This window comes from Cetorhinus maximus, chromosome 26 (assembly GCF_964194155.1).
Source record: "Cetorhinus maximus chromosome 26, sCetMax3.hap1.1, whole genome shotgun sequence".
Classification (NCBI taxonomy): domain Eukaryota; kingdom Metazoa; phylum Chordata; class Chondrichthyes; order Lamniformes; family Cetorhinidae; genus Cetorhinus; species Cetorhinus maximus.
The window spans coordinates 21,309,157-21,323,346 of NC_135904.1; the positions used below are offsets into that span (position 1 = coordinate 21,309,157).

Genomic DNA, 14,190 nt, shown 5'->3' on the forward strand with positions numbered 1-14,190 from the left:
TTACTGAGAGTTGCTTTCAATTACAGATTTTTTTAAAATCAAAAACAAATTAAATTTCACAAGCTGCTGTGGTGGTATTTGAACACGTGTCCCCAGAGCATTAGCTTGAGCCTCTGGATTACTGGTTCAGTGACATTGAAACTACGCCACCAGCTTCCTGCTCTCAGCAAGTGGGATTCAATCGTGGGGAAGGCACAATGGTGGTCAGTTAAGTGCCTAAAGGACACTTGATTCCATCAGGCCTCCCCCAAGGAACTGGCGAGAGATCCAAGGCTGTTCTCTAACCAGAATCCCGGCCAATGGTTCTAATATGGAATGTGTAAGTTTAGTGATTCTCTTTTTCTCCCCATGTGTTTTATATTTATATAAATTTTATTTTAACAGGGTGTACTGGGTTGCATGAAGAACCAATGTGGCCTTTTAAAAGGCTGGAAGAAAAGACTGATTTGATCTTTTTTAAGGTGGTTTCCTTTACTTATGTATTGTGCTTTAGTGAATGTTAAAGAAGGGTAGTGAAAAAACAAAAATTCAAACCTCAATCACCCCCAACGTGTTCCCTCCCCACAGCACCTTTCTGTGCAAACGCAAGAGATGTAACACCTGCCCTTTTACATCCCCTCTGCTCACCATTTCACCATCCAAGGCTCCAAACATTCCTTGCTGGTGAAGCAGCAATTTACGCGTACTTCTTTCAATTTAGTCTTCTGTATTCACTGCTCACAATATGGTTTCCTCTATACTGGGGAGCCCAAAACAGATGGAGGATCGCTTTGCAGAACACTTCCATTCAGTCCGCAAACATAACAATGAGCTTCTGATGGCCTGTCATTTTAAATCTCCACCTTGCTCTCCAGCTGACAGCTCTGTCCTTGGCTTGCTGCACTGTTCCAGTGAAGCTCAACGTAAGCCTGAGAAACAGCACCTCATCTTTTCATCAGGCACTTTTTACAACCTTCTGGACTCAACATTGAGTTCAACAATTTCAAGCTGTAAACTCTGTAACTTCATCTGTTTCCTTTTCTTTGCATGTTTCGGTTTTCTCTTAATTTTGCTTTCAAACAGCAGCACACCTGCTCTAAGCACATCTTTTGTTTCTTCACGTTCTTTCCTGCCCCTTCAACATTCCCTTTGGCCTTGTAGGACTAACTCTTCTGTCACTCAATCTCAACTGTCTTCCACCCTATCACAGACCTTCCTCCTGTCCTTGTCCCACTCAGCCCTTGCTCAAAACCTTTTACATTTCTAACTTTTCCTAGTTCTTAAGAAAGGTCATCAACCTAAAACATTAATTCTGTTTCTCCTTCCACAGATGCTGCTTGACTGACTGTGCATGTCCAGTATTTTCTATTTTTATTTCAGATTTGAAATAAATCAAGTCTACTTTGCACCTGATGAAATTCAATTAAAAACTCACTCTATGGATGAAAGCCAGATACAAAAATGTTAATTAAAAAGATACTTACAATTCTACATTTAATTACATTGGAGTTCGTGATAAACATTTGTAATTGAATAAATTTAGATATACAATTGGACATGTATTTACAATAAGTAGATATTTTAATTCATTAGATATATTTATATCCAACCTATATTTTATGTAATGTAATATACTTAGGTTTTATATATAACTTCATGTAACACACATTTTATGTATCTTTTATTCTGTGTTTCTTTATTACACCTACTGTATTTGTCTTGCATAGTGTCATACCAGAGAGAAGGTACCTTTATTTATATAACTGCAATGTGCAAATACCCAATCTTTATTTTTGTAACATCACAGGGTATCCATTAGTATTTAAGCAGAGCTATAGAAAGCAGGTTGGGGTAGGAGTTTTAAATGCTTGTCTCTGTAATCTATTCATGGAGAAATTTGAGCATCATATACATTGAGATAGGATTATCTGCTGATTTTGGAGCCTCTAGCATGATTGCCTATTATTACTACAAATATTGTTCTCAGGTTCGTGACCATCATTCACTCATTGGATAAATTATGGAGTTGTTTTTTCACATGGGTACACAAAAATATTGTAATGTTTAAATTACAGCAGAGTGAGTGCTAAACATTACTGATCCTCTAGAATGATTAATAGCAGTTTCACATGGAATTTGTTTCATTCATTCTTGTAATGTGCGTGTCACTGGCAAGGCCAGCATTTATTGCCCATTCCTAATTGCCCTTGAGGTGAGCTGCCTTCTTGAACCGCTGCAGTCCAAATAATGTTGGTACATCCACAATGCTTTCTGTAGCGGTTTGATACATCTGAGCAGCTTGCTAAGCCATTTCAGACAGCAGTTAAGAGTGAAGTACATTGCTGTGGATCTGGAGTCTCATGAGAGCCAGAATGGGTAAGGATGGCAGATTTCCTCTCCTGAAGGACGTTAGCTAAGTAGATTGGCTTTTTATAACAATCCAGTAGTTTCATGATCATTTTTGAGACCAGCATTTTATTCCAGATTTATTAATTGAATTTAACTTCCCCCAGCTACCATGGTGGGATTTGAACACATGTCTCTAAAACATTAGTCCTGGCCTCTGTATTACTAGTACATAACATAACCACTATGCTACCATCCCCAAGAATATGCACAATTATAGAAGTGTTTTTTTTAACAAACACAGACTGCTGTATTCTTTTGTGGACTCGTAATTTGTGTCAGAAAATAGGTGAATGCTAATCATTAGTACACAACCTATCTCATTGTAGTAGTTTTACAACTGCACTTGCAGCAGTCCACATACTTTAGTTTTGCTTTCAATATTTTAACAGCTCTAAATGCTGATTTGCATTAAGAAATGATTAATGGTAAAACCACAGATACCATGATTTTCCCCAGCAACTCCATGAGTGATGGTGTATTGGACCATACAAATGAGGAAGGCACCACGTTATAATCCCAGTCTGCATTGAATTAGTCATTATCAGGAAGGGTAACAGTGAGAGTGTTACAATTAGTAGCACTCAGTCAGAAGGTTGTGGGTTCAAGTCCCATTCCAGAAACGCGAGAACAAAATCTAGGCCAGCACTGACATAGGTGCTGTTTTTCAGATTAGATACTAAACCTGTCCGCCCTCTCAGGTGGACATAAAAGATCACGATTTTGAAGAAGAGTAGGAGAGTCCTTGTCAATATTTATCCATCAACCAACATCACTAAAACAGATTACCTGGTCATTATCTCATCGCTGTTTGTGGGACCTTGCTGTTATTCCAAAATTACAACAGTGACTACACTTCAAAAATACTGCATTGGCTGTAAGGATGTTGAGTTCATGAAAGGTGCTATATAAATGCAAGTCTTTCTTTGTTCATACCTTTGGGCTAGAAAAGGCTAAAACAGTAACTAAAAGTTCCCTCCGGGACACCCTGGTCCACTCCCCCATCACTCCCTACACCTCAACCCCCTCCCACGGCACCTTCCCATGCAACAGCAAAAGGTGCAACACCTGCCCCTTCACTTCCCCTCTCCTCACCATCCAAAGGCACAAACACTCCTTTCAAGTGAAGCAGCACTTCACTTGCACTTCCCTCAATTTAGTCTACTGCATTTGCTGCTCCCAATGCGGTTTCCTCTACATTGGAGAGACCAAACGCAGACTGGGTGACCGCTTTGCGGAACACCTTCGGTCTGTCCGCAAGCATGACCCAGACCTCCCCGTTGTTTGCCATTTCAACACTCCACCCTGCTCTCATGCCCACACGTCCATCCTTGGCCTGCTGCAATGTTCCAGTGAAGCTCAATGCAAACTGGAGGAACAGCTCCTCATCTTCCGACTAGGTACTTTATAGCCTTCCGGATTGAATATTGAATTCAACAACTTTAGGTCATGAACTCTCTCCTCCATCCTCATCCCCTTTCCGATCCCCCTTTTCCCAATAATTTATATACATTTTTCTTTTCCCACCTATTTCCATTATTTTTAAACGTATTTCCATCCATTGTTTTATCTCTACCTTTTAGCCTATTTTGATCCCCCCCCCACCCCACCCCCACTAGGGCCTCTGCCCCTTGCTCGTCCTGCTTTCTACCTTTAATGTCACCATTAGCACATTTCTTAGCTAATATCACCACCGTCAACACCACTTTGTCCTTTTGTCTATGACATTTTTTGGCAATCTCCACCTATCACTGGCCCTCTATCCAGCTCTCCCTGTCCCATCCCCCCTTAAACCACCTTATATTTCCCCTCTTTTCTATTTTTCCTTAGTTCTGATGAAGAGTCATTCGGACTCGAAACGTTAACTGTATCCCTCTCCGCAGATGCTGTCAGACCTGCTGAGTTTTTCCAGGTATTTTTGTTTTTGTTCTAGATTTCCAGCATCCGCAGTATTTCGCTTTTAACTAAAATTCTGTGTTGGCTACTAACACCTGCTGAGAAGTATGAACCTACATTAGGTTAAAAACAGTACTGGATTGACATGAACACATTAAGCACCAGAAGGCTTCTATGGACTTGTGCCCAGCTTAAGTCGCAATCTTCAGGAAAGCAATGAACAAACAAGTTTCTATTTATATAGGACTTTATCACATCACTCAGGACCTGTCAAGGTGATTTACATATAATGAACCACATTTGAACTGGGGAAAAGGTAAGAAAAAGTAAAAGAACCTTAATTCTGTAAAGTCACAATATTACAAATTTATTCAATTAACTAAATTATCATTTTAGGCTCTTTTCAGTAAGCCTCTTGTAAAATAGTTAATTAATGATCGTTGTACACAATCAGTTTTGTTCACAAGATAGCATTAAAACAATAAGAATTTCAATTTTGGGATGCCGGTATTTCTAAAATTTGGGGCAATTCAGGCTCAGCAAAATACTTAAATCTGAGATTTTAATGTTCTGTGTATTTGCACTGTTTTTTCAAAATGAAAAATGAAAATGGAATAATCAGATGAGTGGAGCAGTTTGCATGCTCGGCTCTACAAGCATTCACATTTCTGCTATAAATAGAGCAATTGAAACAGGCGCTCACTAGCATGCTTGCACAGCTTTTTTTTTACTTCCTATTTTTGTAAATTATTTTTCTCCTGCTTTGGTCGGTCAACAGTTTTTTTTCTCTCGCCACATCAGTGTCTCCCTGGAAAACCTGGCTGAAATTAGAAGCTATCCACTTAGAAAACTTGCATTTATATCATACTTTTAAGGCCAAAGCCCTTTGCCCAAGTGGGAAGAAAATGGATGCCAACCCAAAGGAGGAGAGATTAGGAAAGGTGACCAAAAACTTGATTAAGGTGATAGGTTTTAAGGAAAGTTTTAAATGAAGTCATGGAGGTGGATGGGGGGAAATCGTTTAGAGGGAAACAGCAGGCTCAAGATAACAAAGCCAACAATGGAACAAAGGGGCACCAGACGTCAGGGTCAGAGGAACAGAGGTTGTAAAATGGGAGGTGGGTATGGAGGGGCAAGGCCATGAAGAAATTTAAAGAGAAGGACAAAAATTATAAACTTGAGGTATTGTTATCAGTTTACACATTTCAAAAGCACTGTACCAATGCAGTTCCAAACCATACTATGTTACACAACCAGATTCTTTTGTATAGACATATTTGGGAGCCAAATTATTTGACTCAAAATGATGATTAATTGAGCTGCAGAAGATTCTAGTTCTGACCAGTTGCTTTATGTTTCCAGAGCCTAGCACATTGATAAGTAGTATCAATGGACAGGCTACCAAACACACAGTGATTATGGAACTGTTGTCATCCTTTGAAACTCTTTCGAGTTATCAACAGTCACAGATTGCAACTCTTTCGAGTACAATCACAGTTCTTGGTTTCCGGGAGTGGGACATGAACCCACAACCCTCTGATTCAAAGGCGAGGGTGCTATGAACTGAGCCACAGCTGAAAGGGAACTTGATATCTTCCTGGGTGAACAGGGCATCTCCAGCTATGGAAGGTTAAGTTGTTATTTAGCTGGGATGATGATTAGCAATGGGCTACTATAGTCTCCTTAAGCCTTGCTTAATTGTCTTAGGAGGTTAGGAAGTATTTCAGAGATGTTCCTAAATTAAAGACAATTGTGCCTCTTTCAGGAGACTGCATGGTTAAGGAGTGAGTAAATGGTGTATATGGTTGTACAATATCTGAATGGGCTGGGCTTATTGGACCTGATGGTCTTTTCCTGTCCTTTTCTTATATCAGTGTGTAAAGGAGAGCCACAAGTGAAGGAAAATTTTTTAAAAACAGTTTGTGTCAAATTTTAACACACATTTTAAGTTTTCCAGATCTTTAATAACTCACACATTTAAATGATTCTTATCAATATTAACTTTAAAATTTTATCTAAGCCAGCTCTCAGGTTAAATTACATTTGTTTCCAGGCCTAATAAGTATGATGTGCAATATCTGAAAAAGCTTAGCAGATATGTCAATACCTTTGTTACTTTATTTTCAAAAGATGCTCCATCAGAAGAAACAAATTCTCTGGAAAAAAGAATAGTGTATTAATACATATTTTTATTCTGATTAATGTTCTCTATTATTGTTAAATATATAGGGAAATTATCTCATTCAAACACAAAGCAACCATAAGTGGTGACTCATTCTCTTAGATGTTATCCTGCACAGGAGGAATGATACTAAATACAAGTTGGCATATTAGTTGTAGTCAATATACATTACTGTATTCAATTACGCAACAATCTGATATCTCAAGCACTTCACTCTCAACTTTAAGATCACTGTTTATTTTTGAGTTCATGCTTCTGCATCACTCAAATTAGTTTTCCTAGGGTTGGATGAGTTTAGTTAGGTCAGAATTGGACTCATGAGTTGCACATCATGTGGCAGTTAAGCCCGATATCTCAGGAGATAGAAAAAAAACATACCACCATCTGGTTTCTGCATTCAGATGTCACCTCCTATTAGCTGAACATAAAACAGCACTGTAACAGTGGTCATGCTGAACTCTTAAGCCATACAATCTAATCTAAAGGCTGATCTGTGGTGATGAGCAGTGTTCAAATACAGAAAATGGGAGAACGGATATATTAGAAGAGAAATTGATAGAAATTCTATGGAACACAACTTTATTTGAGGGTTGGGATGCTAAGTTTTTGAAGTGTTTTCTTCCTTTTCCTTTTCTGGATCTCCTACACATCAAATCAGTATCCTCAGCTGTGTCATGGAGGCAGGGCGATGGCATGCTCCAATGTTTTCAACAGTATTGCTTTGAAATCAGTCACAATAAGGTGTACGACAGCGGATGTGAAAAGTCTCTGTAATTTCTTTCTCTCATTATGGATAAGCACTGAGCCTTTACCAGACGAGAAACACAGAAGGGCACTGCTGAGATCAGTAACCCAACGTGTAGAGAATTATAAACACAAAAGTCTTTATACTGTAAACTGTGTAATTTATGGTACCATGATGCTTTTTCTAAGCAGAAGATGATCTCACGTGGTTACTTGTTTATAGGTTCATGGAAATTAGGCTAAACTTTATAATTTAAGGGCAATAAATAGGTCACATTGTTGTTCTATTAGTTCCTCCCACACAGGCAGCAAAAAAAAAACATACCATTGTTGTCAGACAATATTAAAGCTCAATGAGCTAACATAAATCGGTAATAAAAGCAGAAAATCCTGAAAATGCTCAGCCATCCTGACAGCATGGGCTGGATATAATGCAGCTTGTCATGGTGGGGAACATGGTGGCTGGGTCCACTAAATCACGGGAGATATCCCGTTTCAATCTCTCGGCAGTGGCAAAACCTCCCCCGATTAAGTCGGAGGGCAGAAGGGGCTGACATGGGATTTCCGACTGCTGATGGTGGGATATCAAGTTGGCTCATTAATGATGGCACACCTCTGATTGGCCAGCAGTGTCTGTGGGTGGAACTTTCACCGCTGGGGCCCTGAATCGCAGGGAAGGCCCAATGGTGGTCACTTAAGTGCATGAAGGTCACTTGATTTCGTGGGAACTCCCCCACGCAACTGAGGGGGTATTCCTGCCAGTTCTCCAACCAGTCAGTGAGACCCTCACCGGCCTGACAAAGTCCCGACCCATATATGGAGAGAGAAACAGAATTAACATTTCAGATAGATGAACTTTCACCAAAACCTCTTTTTGTTTTTGTAACATAATCCAGTTCCTGGTGGAAAAATAAACGTAAGACTTTTTATAAATTGAAAAAATTCTAATTCATCACCTGCCAATACTTGACAAAATCCCTATATTATTCAGAATTAAAAATAGTTTGTGTCTATATAATTAGTGACATGTAGTTGGAGAAATTTGGTGCAAGAAATTTGCATATAAAAAAAGTATGCTGATGTAAGATAAGAAAGTGTCACCCAGACAGTGTAATAAAACCGCAAGTGAGACATATTGTTTTTACAGCACTAGGTGAGTCAGAGATGAAGGAGGAAAGCTTGTAAAGGGGAGTAAGGAAATGGCAGAAATACTACATTTTGCGTCAGTTATCAGAGAGAGTGGAAATTGAGACTATTGCTATACATGAGGTGGGCGTAGAACAGTTAGTGGAGGCTATTGCTCACAGAGATGGCATGAGAGAAATGACTCAAATCTAAAGGTAGACAAATCACCAAGACTTGAATGTGTACAACCTGGATCTTGAGAGAAACTGGGGAAGAAAAAGTTCTGAAGAGCCATATTCGATTTGAAACTTGTTTCTCTCTCCACAGGTGCTGCCAGACTGCTGAGTTTCTCCAGCACTTTATTTAAGAAATAGCACAGCCTCTAACTATAAGTGCTGAATTTTACTAGGCCTTTGGGAACAGCTCAGAGGCAGGAAGGCTGGCAAAATGCCATGAGAAGGCATGGATGGTGGGCTCAGAGCCCATTTGAGCTACTTCCTATCTCTGCTAGCATTTTACCAGCAGTAGGAGGGTCCCTCTGCCATATGGGAAACTGCCAAGTAAACCCTGGCACCTTTCCCTTTAGCCCACAAAGATAATCCAGACAGCAATGACTGCCCCTGTGGCATTGGCACCACCTGTACCTAACGATCCCCACCCCAACCAATACCAGAGCCTTAATTGATTAGTCCCGGCAATCCCACTTCCTTGGTTTGACAACCCAAGTCCATCTATATGTGCCCTTCCTCCAGGTGCAGCCCCAACAGTGGCCACTGCGCCTCGTGAGGCTGCTGAGCTGCCAACCCTCTAATTGGGCTGACGGCTCCAGGAGGAGGGCCACCATTTTTAATAGGATGGCAGGCCCAGCAACAGCCACTTAATTGGCTACCACCTGTAAAATGCAGCCCTGGGTTCTGCCATCCACTGAAACAGGGTCATGACTCCCACTTATGGCCCCGATAGCGTGCCCTCCACTGCCTTGGTAAAATCCCAGCCTAAGTTTCTCAAATTCTGTCAAAGGAAAACTACGCCACAGAAGGTTAGAGTAGCAAACACGACCCACCTCTTCAAAAAGAGGTGGCAGGGATGATCTAGGAAATTGAAGGAAAATATTGGTTAATTACCAAGCACTTGGAGAATCATGAGCAATTAGCACAAATTTCTAAATGGCAGACCATGCATTCAAGAATTCTTTGAAGTAATTCAGAGGATTGTTAACATAAATGCATTGGATATGGTTCATATGGATTTTCAAAAATCATTTGATAAAGTACCACAAAAGAGAAGTATGCCAAATATAATGGCCCATAAAATTAAGGGAAATGTGACCACATGAATAAGGAGATATATGGAGGTTAGAAAGTCAAGAAAATCAAGTTTCCTAGCTTCGGGTAGTGTGTTATTCCACAGGGGATCATGCTGAAGTTGCTCTTATTTACTATAAAGATAAATAATGTGGAATTAAGAATTGAAGTAATAATATTGAAATTTGCTGATGACACAAAATTGGGAGCACAGCTCATTGTGACAAAGAGTGTGAAACATTACAGAAGGACATAAAAAGATGAGTAGGATGGGCAGTCAGCTGGCAATATAGAAAATGTAAAGTAATACAGTTTAAAGTAAGAGTAACCATCAAAATACATTTAAATGGTAAGATTTTGAATGGAGTTGAGTAGCAAAGGGATCTTGTTATGCAGATACACAGGTCATTGAAAATTGTAAGCTGAATCCTTGGTTTTGTATTGAGAGGCAAAAAATTTAAAATGCAAAAGGAGAATGCTGAACATGTAACGGCCCAAGTTAAGTTGCAAGTGGATATCATGTACAGTTTTTGCTGTGACATTAAGGAAGAGATTTAAAAGCAATAGAAAAGATGCGGCATTGGCTCACTAGAATGGCACTGGGGATAAAGGGCTATATTTATGAAGAAAGATTTGAGATACTAGAATGTTCCAGATTTGATCGCTGGTTTATGGTGAGTTAATTGATCTCAGCTAAATTGGGGAGGAAATAGTTTACTTAGCTTCAATATCCCTGGTTAAGAAAGAGAAAACCATTGTCATAGTTTCCATATTACCCAAGGACTCCTGCTAGAAATACATGTATGGATGTTGGAAACATTCTGGTTCTGCTGTGATGACGCATGGTCATATAAACTAGTTACATTCAGTGTTCAGGTTGACAGAGTAATAAAGACTATTTTGCAAGGTATCAGATGGTTGCTAACACCTGTATCAGTCACATCCATAGGGGTAAAGGAAGAAAACTAAAAGGGGCTGGGGTGTGCTTTTTAAATGTTTCTGTGGAGTGTAACTGATCCATATAGATCAGAAAAATCCCAGGTCAGAGTTAGTTGATGTTAGCCAGAGCATCGTGGAGACACTAAAAATGGTCCAAATGGCACCAAAAAGCACAAGTTGTGAATAATTTGGCTACCTTACTCAGAGCAAGTAGGATTGTTTATATAAGAAATGGGAGAAAATATCATAACAGTTTGGCTGGGAGTTGGGTACACTTGAGGTTGGGGTTATGCACGTTTATGGACATTTGCATTATAAGAGTTTGATACTGTCACTTGGAGTGATAAAAGTTCACATGAAGATAAGAAAACATTTAAAGTACATTATTCCTGCATAGGTAATCCTTTAACTTTGTTCAATGTGTAATTATCTTACCTCATTTTCTCATCATCCACAATGGCAATTGTTCCAATATGTGATACTGATTGAGATAGCATTTCCTCTTGTCCCTTCTAGACACATAACCAAATAACTCTTCTTAACAGTTTAATATGTAAGAGAATGTGAAGATAGCAAAATGGATTACCACAAAAATCTTATTTTAAACTTGGATGTTAAAAAAGCAAGGAAAAAAAATGGATAAACAAAATTCAAGCAATATGAACCCAGTACAAATACACTTTATTTAAAAGTGGAAGGAAAACATAGAAAGAATACTTTTTGTTCAAAATACCATGTTAATAGCAAAAAAAAAGTCTCTTTTTTTCCCCAAAATAAAAACATTGCCAATATGGGGGCCATTGAAAAGGGAGGTTTTGAACATAATGTACTCCTCCTGGGCTCTCCTTCCCTGTCAAACCACAGCTAACCAAAACAATAAAAAAAATCCAATAAAGATAAAGGGGTTAAAGGATTTTCTTCTCAGGATCAGCATTATTATAATCTGTTATTAAGATATTCAGGTTTTTGTAACTGACACAAATTTCAGGAATAGGGTCATTTAAGACCTCCAGGTTTCAGCTGTGATTTTCTGATTGCCAGAAACAGAGTAGGACAGTGGTCAGCAATGAGAAAAACACACCACAGCTGAAATAACACTGCTGTAAAAATCTGAATAGCTCCCAGTATTTTGCCAATCCTTTTGCTAAGCCAATCAATAGGCAGCTCACAACTGTATGTGTGATTACTTGCTCTCACTTCCAAAGACCAAAGCCCTGATACTTATGGGGAGCTGGGATGGGAGAGGGTTAGATAGGCAAATGGGAGGGAGGGTCAGCCAATCAGAAGTTTTGCTGGAGGGAACCAGGGGGCACTGCTGCTCCTGGCTCACAAGGAATGCTATAGAAAGCACTCACCTCCTTGGTCTGATTGTTGCCAGCTGAATTTAGCTGCCAGGTATCTAGCACCCGAGAAATCCAACTAGTAGTGCTAAATTTAAATCAGGATCCCAACCGCAATGTGGCACCTAATTTAAGTATAATGAACAGTCCTGCCTCTAAAAATGGTGGCAGGCACACATCTGGCAGACTGGAAATGCGTCATGCAATTTTACACTTTTTTTTATCCTCCCCCAACCATAGCTGCGGGGTTTGAAATTCCATTTCCGCCCTACACCACCCCACCAACTCTCTTGTCTTACGTTGACATCAACCGAAAAACTGTGAAAATCAGTAATTCAGTGCATAAGGACTTAGCGGATCAAATCCACTTCCTGTTACTCCATGGAACAGTGTTTTGGAGCAACATGTCTTAATGTGGGTAATATTTGGAAGCTATATCTAATGCAGTCATGAACTATTAATTCATTATTTCGCAATTCCTCTATATTGGGCAGCTCAATGCAATAATAATGCTAAAGCAATTCCTAGGACCTGGGGAGTTGTCCCAGTATCCAGGCCAATATTTATCCCTCAATTAACATCATAAAAGACAGATTATCTGTCTGTTATCAAATTGCTGTTTGAGAGAGTTTGCTGGGGGCAAATTAGCTGCCACTTTTCCTACATTACAACAGTGACTACACTTCAAAAGCAATTCGTTGGCTGTAAAGCTTATTTAGACATCCAATGGTTATTAAAGGTGCTATATAAATGCAAGTCTTTTTCTTTATTTAATTGGGGTTATGATTTTTAATCTCAATTTAAATTTGTACTTGGATAAATGTGGGGAAGACGAAAAAAGGTAAGGAATATTTCCCAAGAAAATAGCACCACAATTCAAAATAGTCTCCTACTCATTAGCTAAACTTACCATAACTTCTTCAGCTTGGCGGACCAGTTCGGCTGTTTTTGCTTCCAGTTCTGCATTTAATCTCCTAATTAAATAGCAAGTTTTTTTTTTAAGAAATGGAATTCAGTTTTCACACAACATTTATATTGACTGCACATCCACAATGACAAAACTTAAAATTATAAATTATGTTGGCTTTAATTGCAAGGGGATTGGAATTTAAGAATAAAGAAATCTTGCTACAATTGAATGGAGCTTTGGTGAGACCACACCTGGAGTACTGCATGCAGTTTTGGTCTCCATATTTAAGGAAAGATATATTTGCCTTGGTGGCAATATAGCAAAGGCTCACTAGATTGTGGTCCCTGGGATGAGAAGGTTGGCCTATGAAGAGAGGCTGAATAAATTGGGTCTATACTCTCTCGACTTTAGAAGGATGCGAGGTGATCAGATTGAAACATACAAGATTCTGAAAGGGCTTGACAGGGTAGACACTTATCCATTGCTGAATATATTCAAAGCTGAGATAGACAGATTCTTGATGACTTGGGGAATCGAGGTATATGGGGAGCGGGCTGGAAAGTAGAGTTAAAGCTGAAGGTCAGCTATGATCATGTGGAAAGGCGGAGCAGGATGGCATACTCCTGCTCCTATTTCTTAAGTTCTTATGTGCAATATATAGCTTAATGTAGAAACTTTTCATACTTGTATTCTTCCTCTTTAGCCAGTAAATCTCCTGCAAGAGCTTTTCTTGTCAAAGCTGTTGATGGAAGAGAGGCAGATTTAACAGGCAGGGCTTTCTTTGCCTAGATTTAAAAACAATCCAAAAATATTGTAAGAAAATCATTTTTATAGATATAATAGAACTTTTCTTATTATGAACAGCAAAAGAGTAGCTTGATTAAACACAAATACATTTAGTTGCTTCTTCTAAACTTGAAAGTCTAGAACTAAAATATAATTACTTCTTTTAGAAAATAAATTATTAGGTGGCACAGTGTAAGGTGTAATTCATAGTCTATAATAACAAATTATAGAATGGATTTGCAAAATCCATCCTGCCTACATCCATGTAGTGTTTATGCCAATTATGCCAAAGATACTTCTTCTTATAGAAACTAGGTGCAGGAGTAGGCCATTCAGCCTTTCGAGCCTGCTCCGCCATTCATTATGATCATGACTGATCATCCAACTCAATAGCCTGCTCCTGCTTTCTCCCCATACCCTTGATCCCTCTCACCCCAAGAGCTATATCTAACTCCTTCTTGAAAACATACAATGTTTTGGTCTCAACTACTTTCTGTGGTAAAGAATTCCACAGGCTCACCACTCTCTGGGTGAAGAAACTGAGTTCTGTTGAAGGGTCATGAGGACTCGAAACCTCAA

The 14,190-nt window shown here is 39.2% G+C and overlaps 1 protein-coding gene across 1 annotated transcript in view; it reads right to left on the minus strand.

The window, feature by feature from the left end:
- Positions 1-14,190, minus strand: part of tex9 (testis expressed 9) — a 49,460-nt gene that overhangs the window by 34,379 nt on the left and 891 nt on the right. Inside the window, exons 2-5 of the mRNA XM_078530339.1 lie at positions 13,510-13,610; positions 12,826-12,889; positions 11,011-11,087; positions 6,389-6,437 (exon numbers count right to left, since the gene is read on the minus strand). Of these exons, the coding sequence (XP_078386465.1) occupies positions 6,389-6,437; positions 11,011-11,087; positions 12,826-12,889; positions 13,510-13,610 (291 nt within the window). The remainder of the gene's footprint in view (positions 1-6,388; positions 6,438-11,010; positions 11,088-12,825; positions 12,890-13,509; positions 13,611-14,190) is intronic.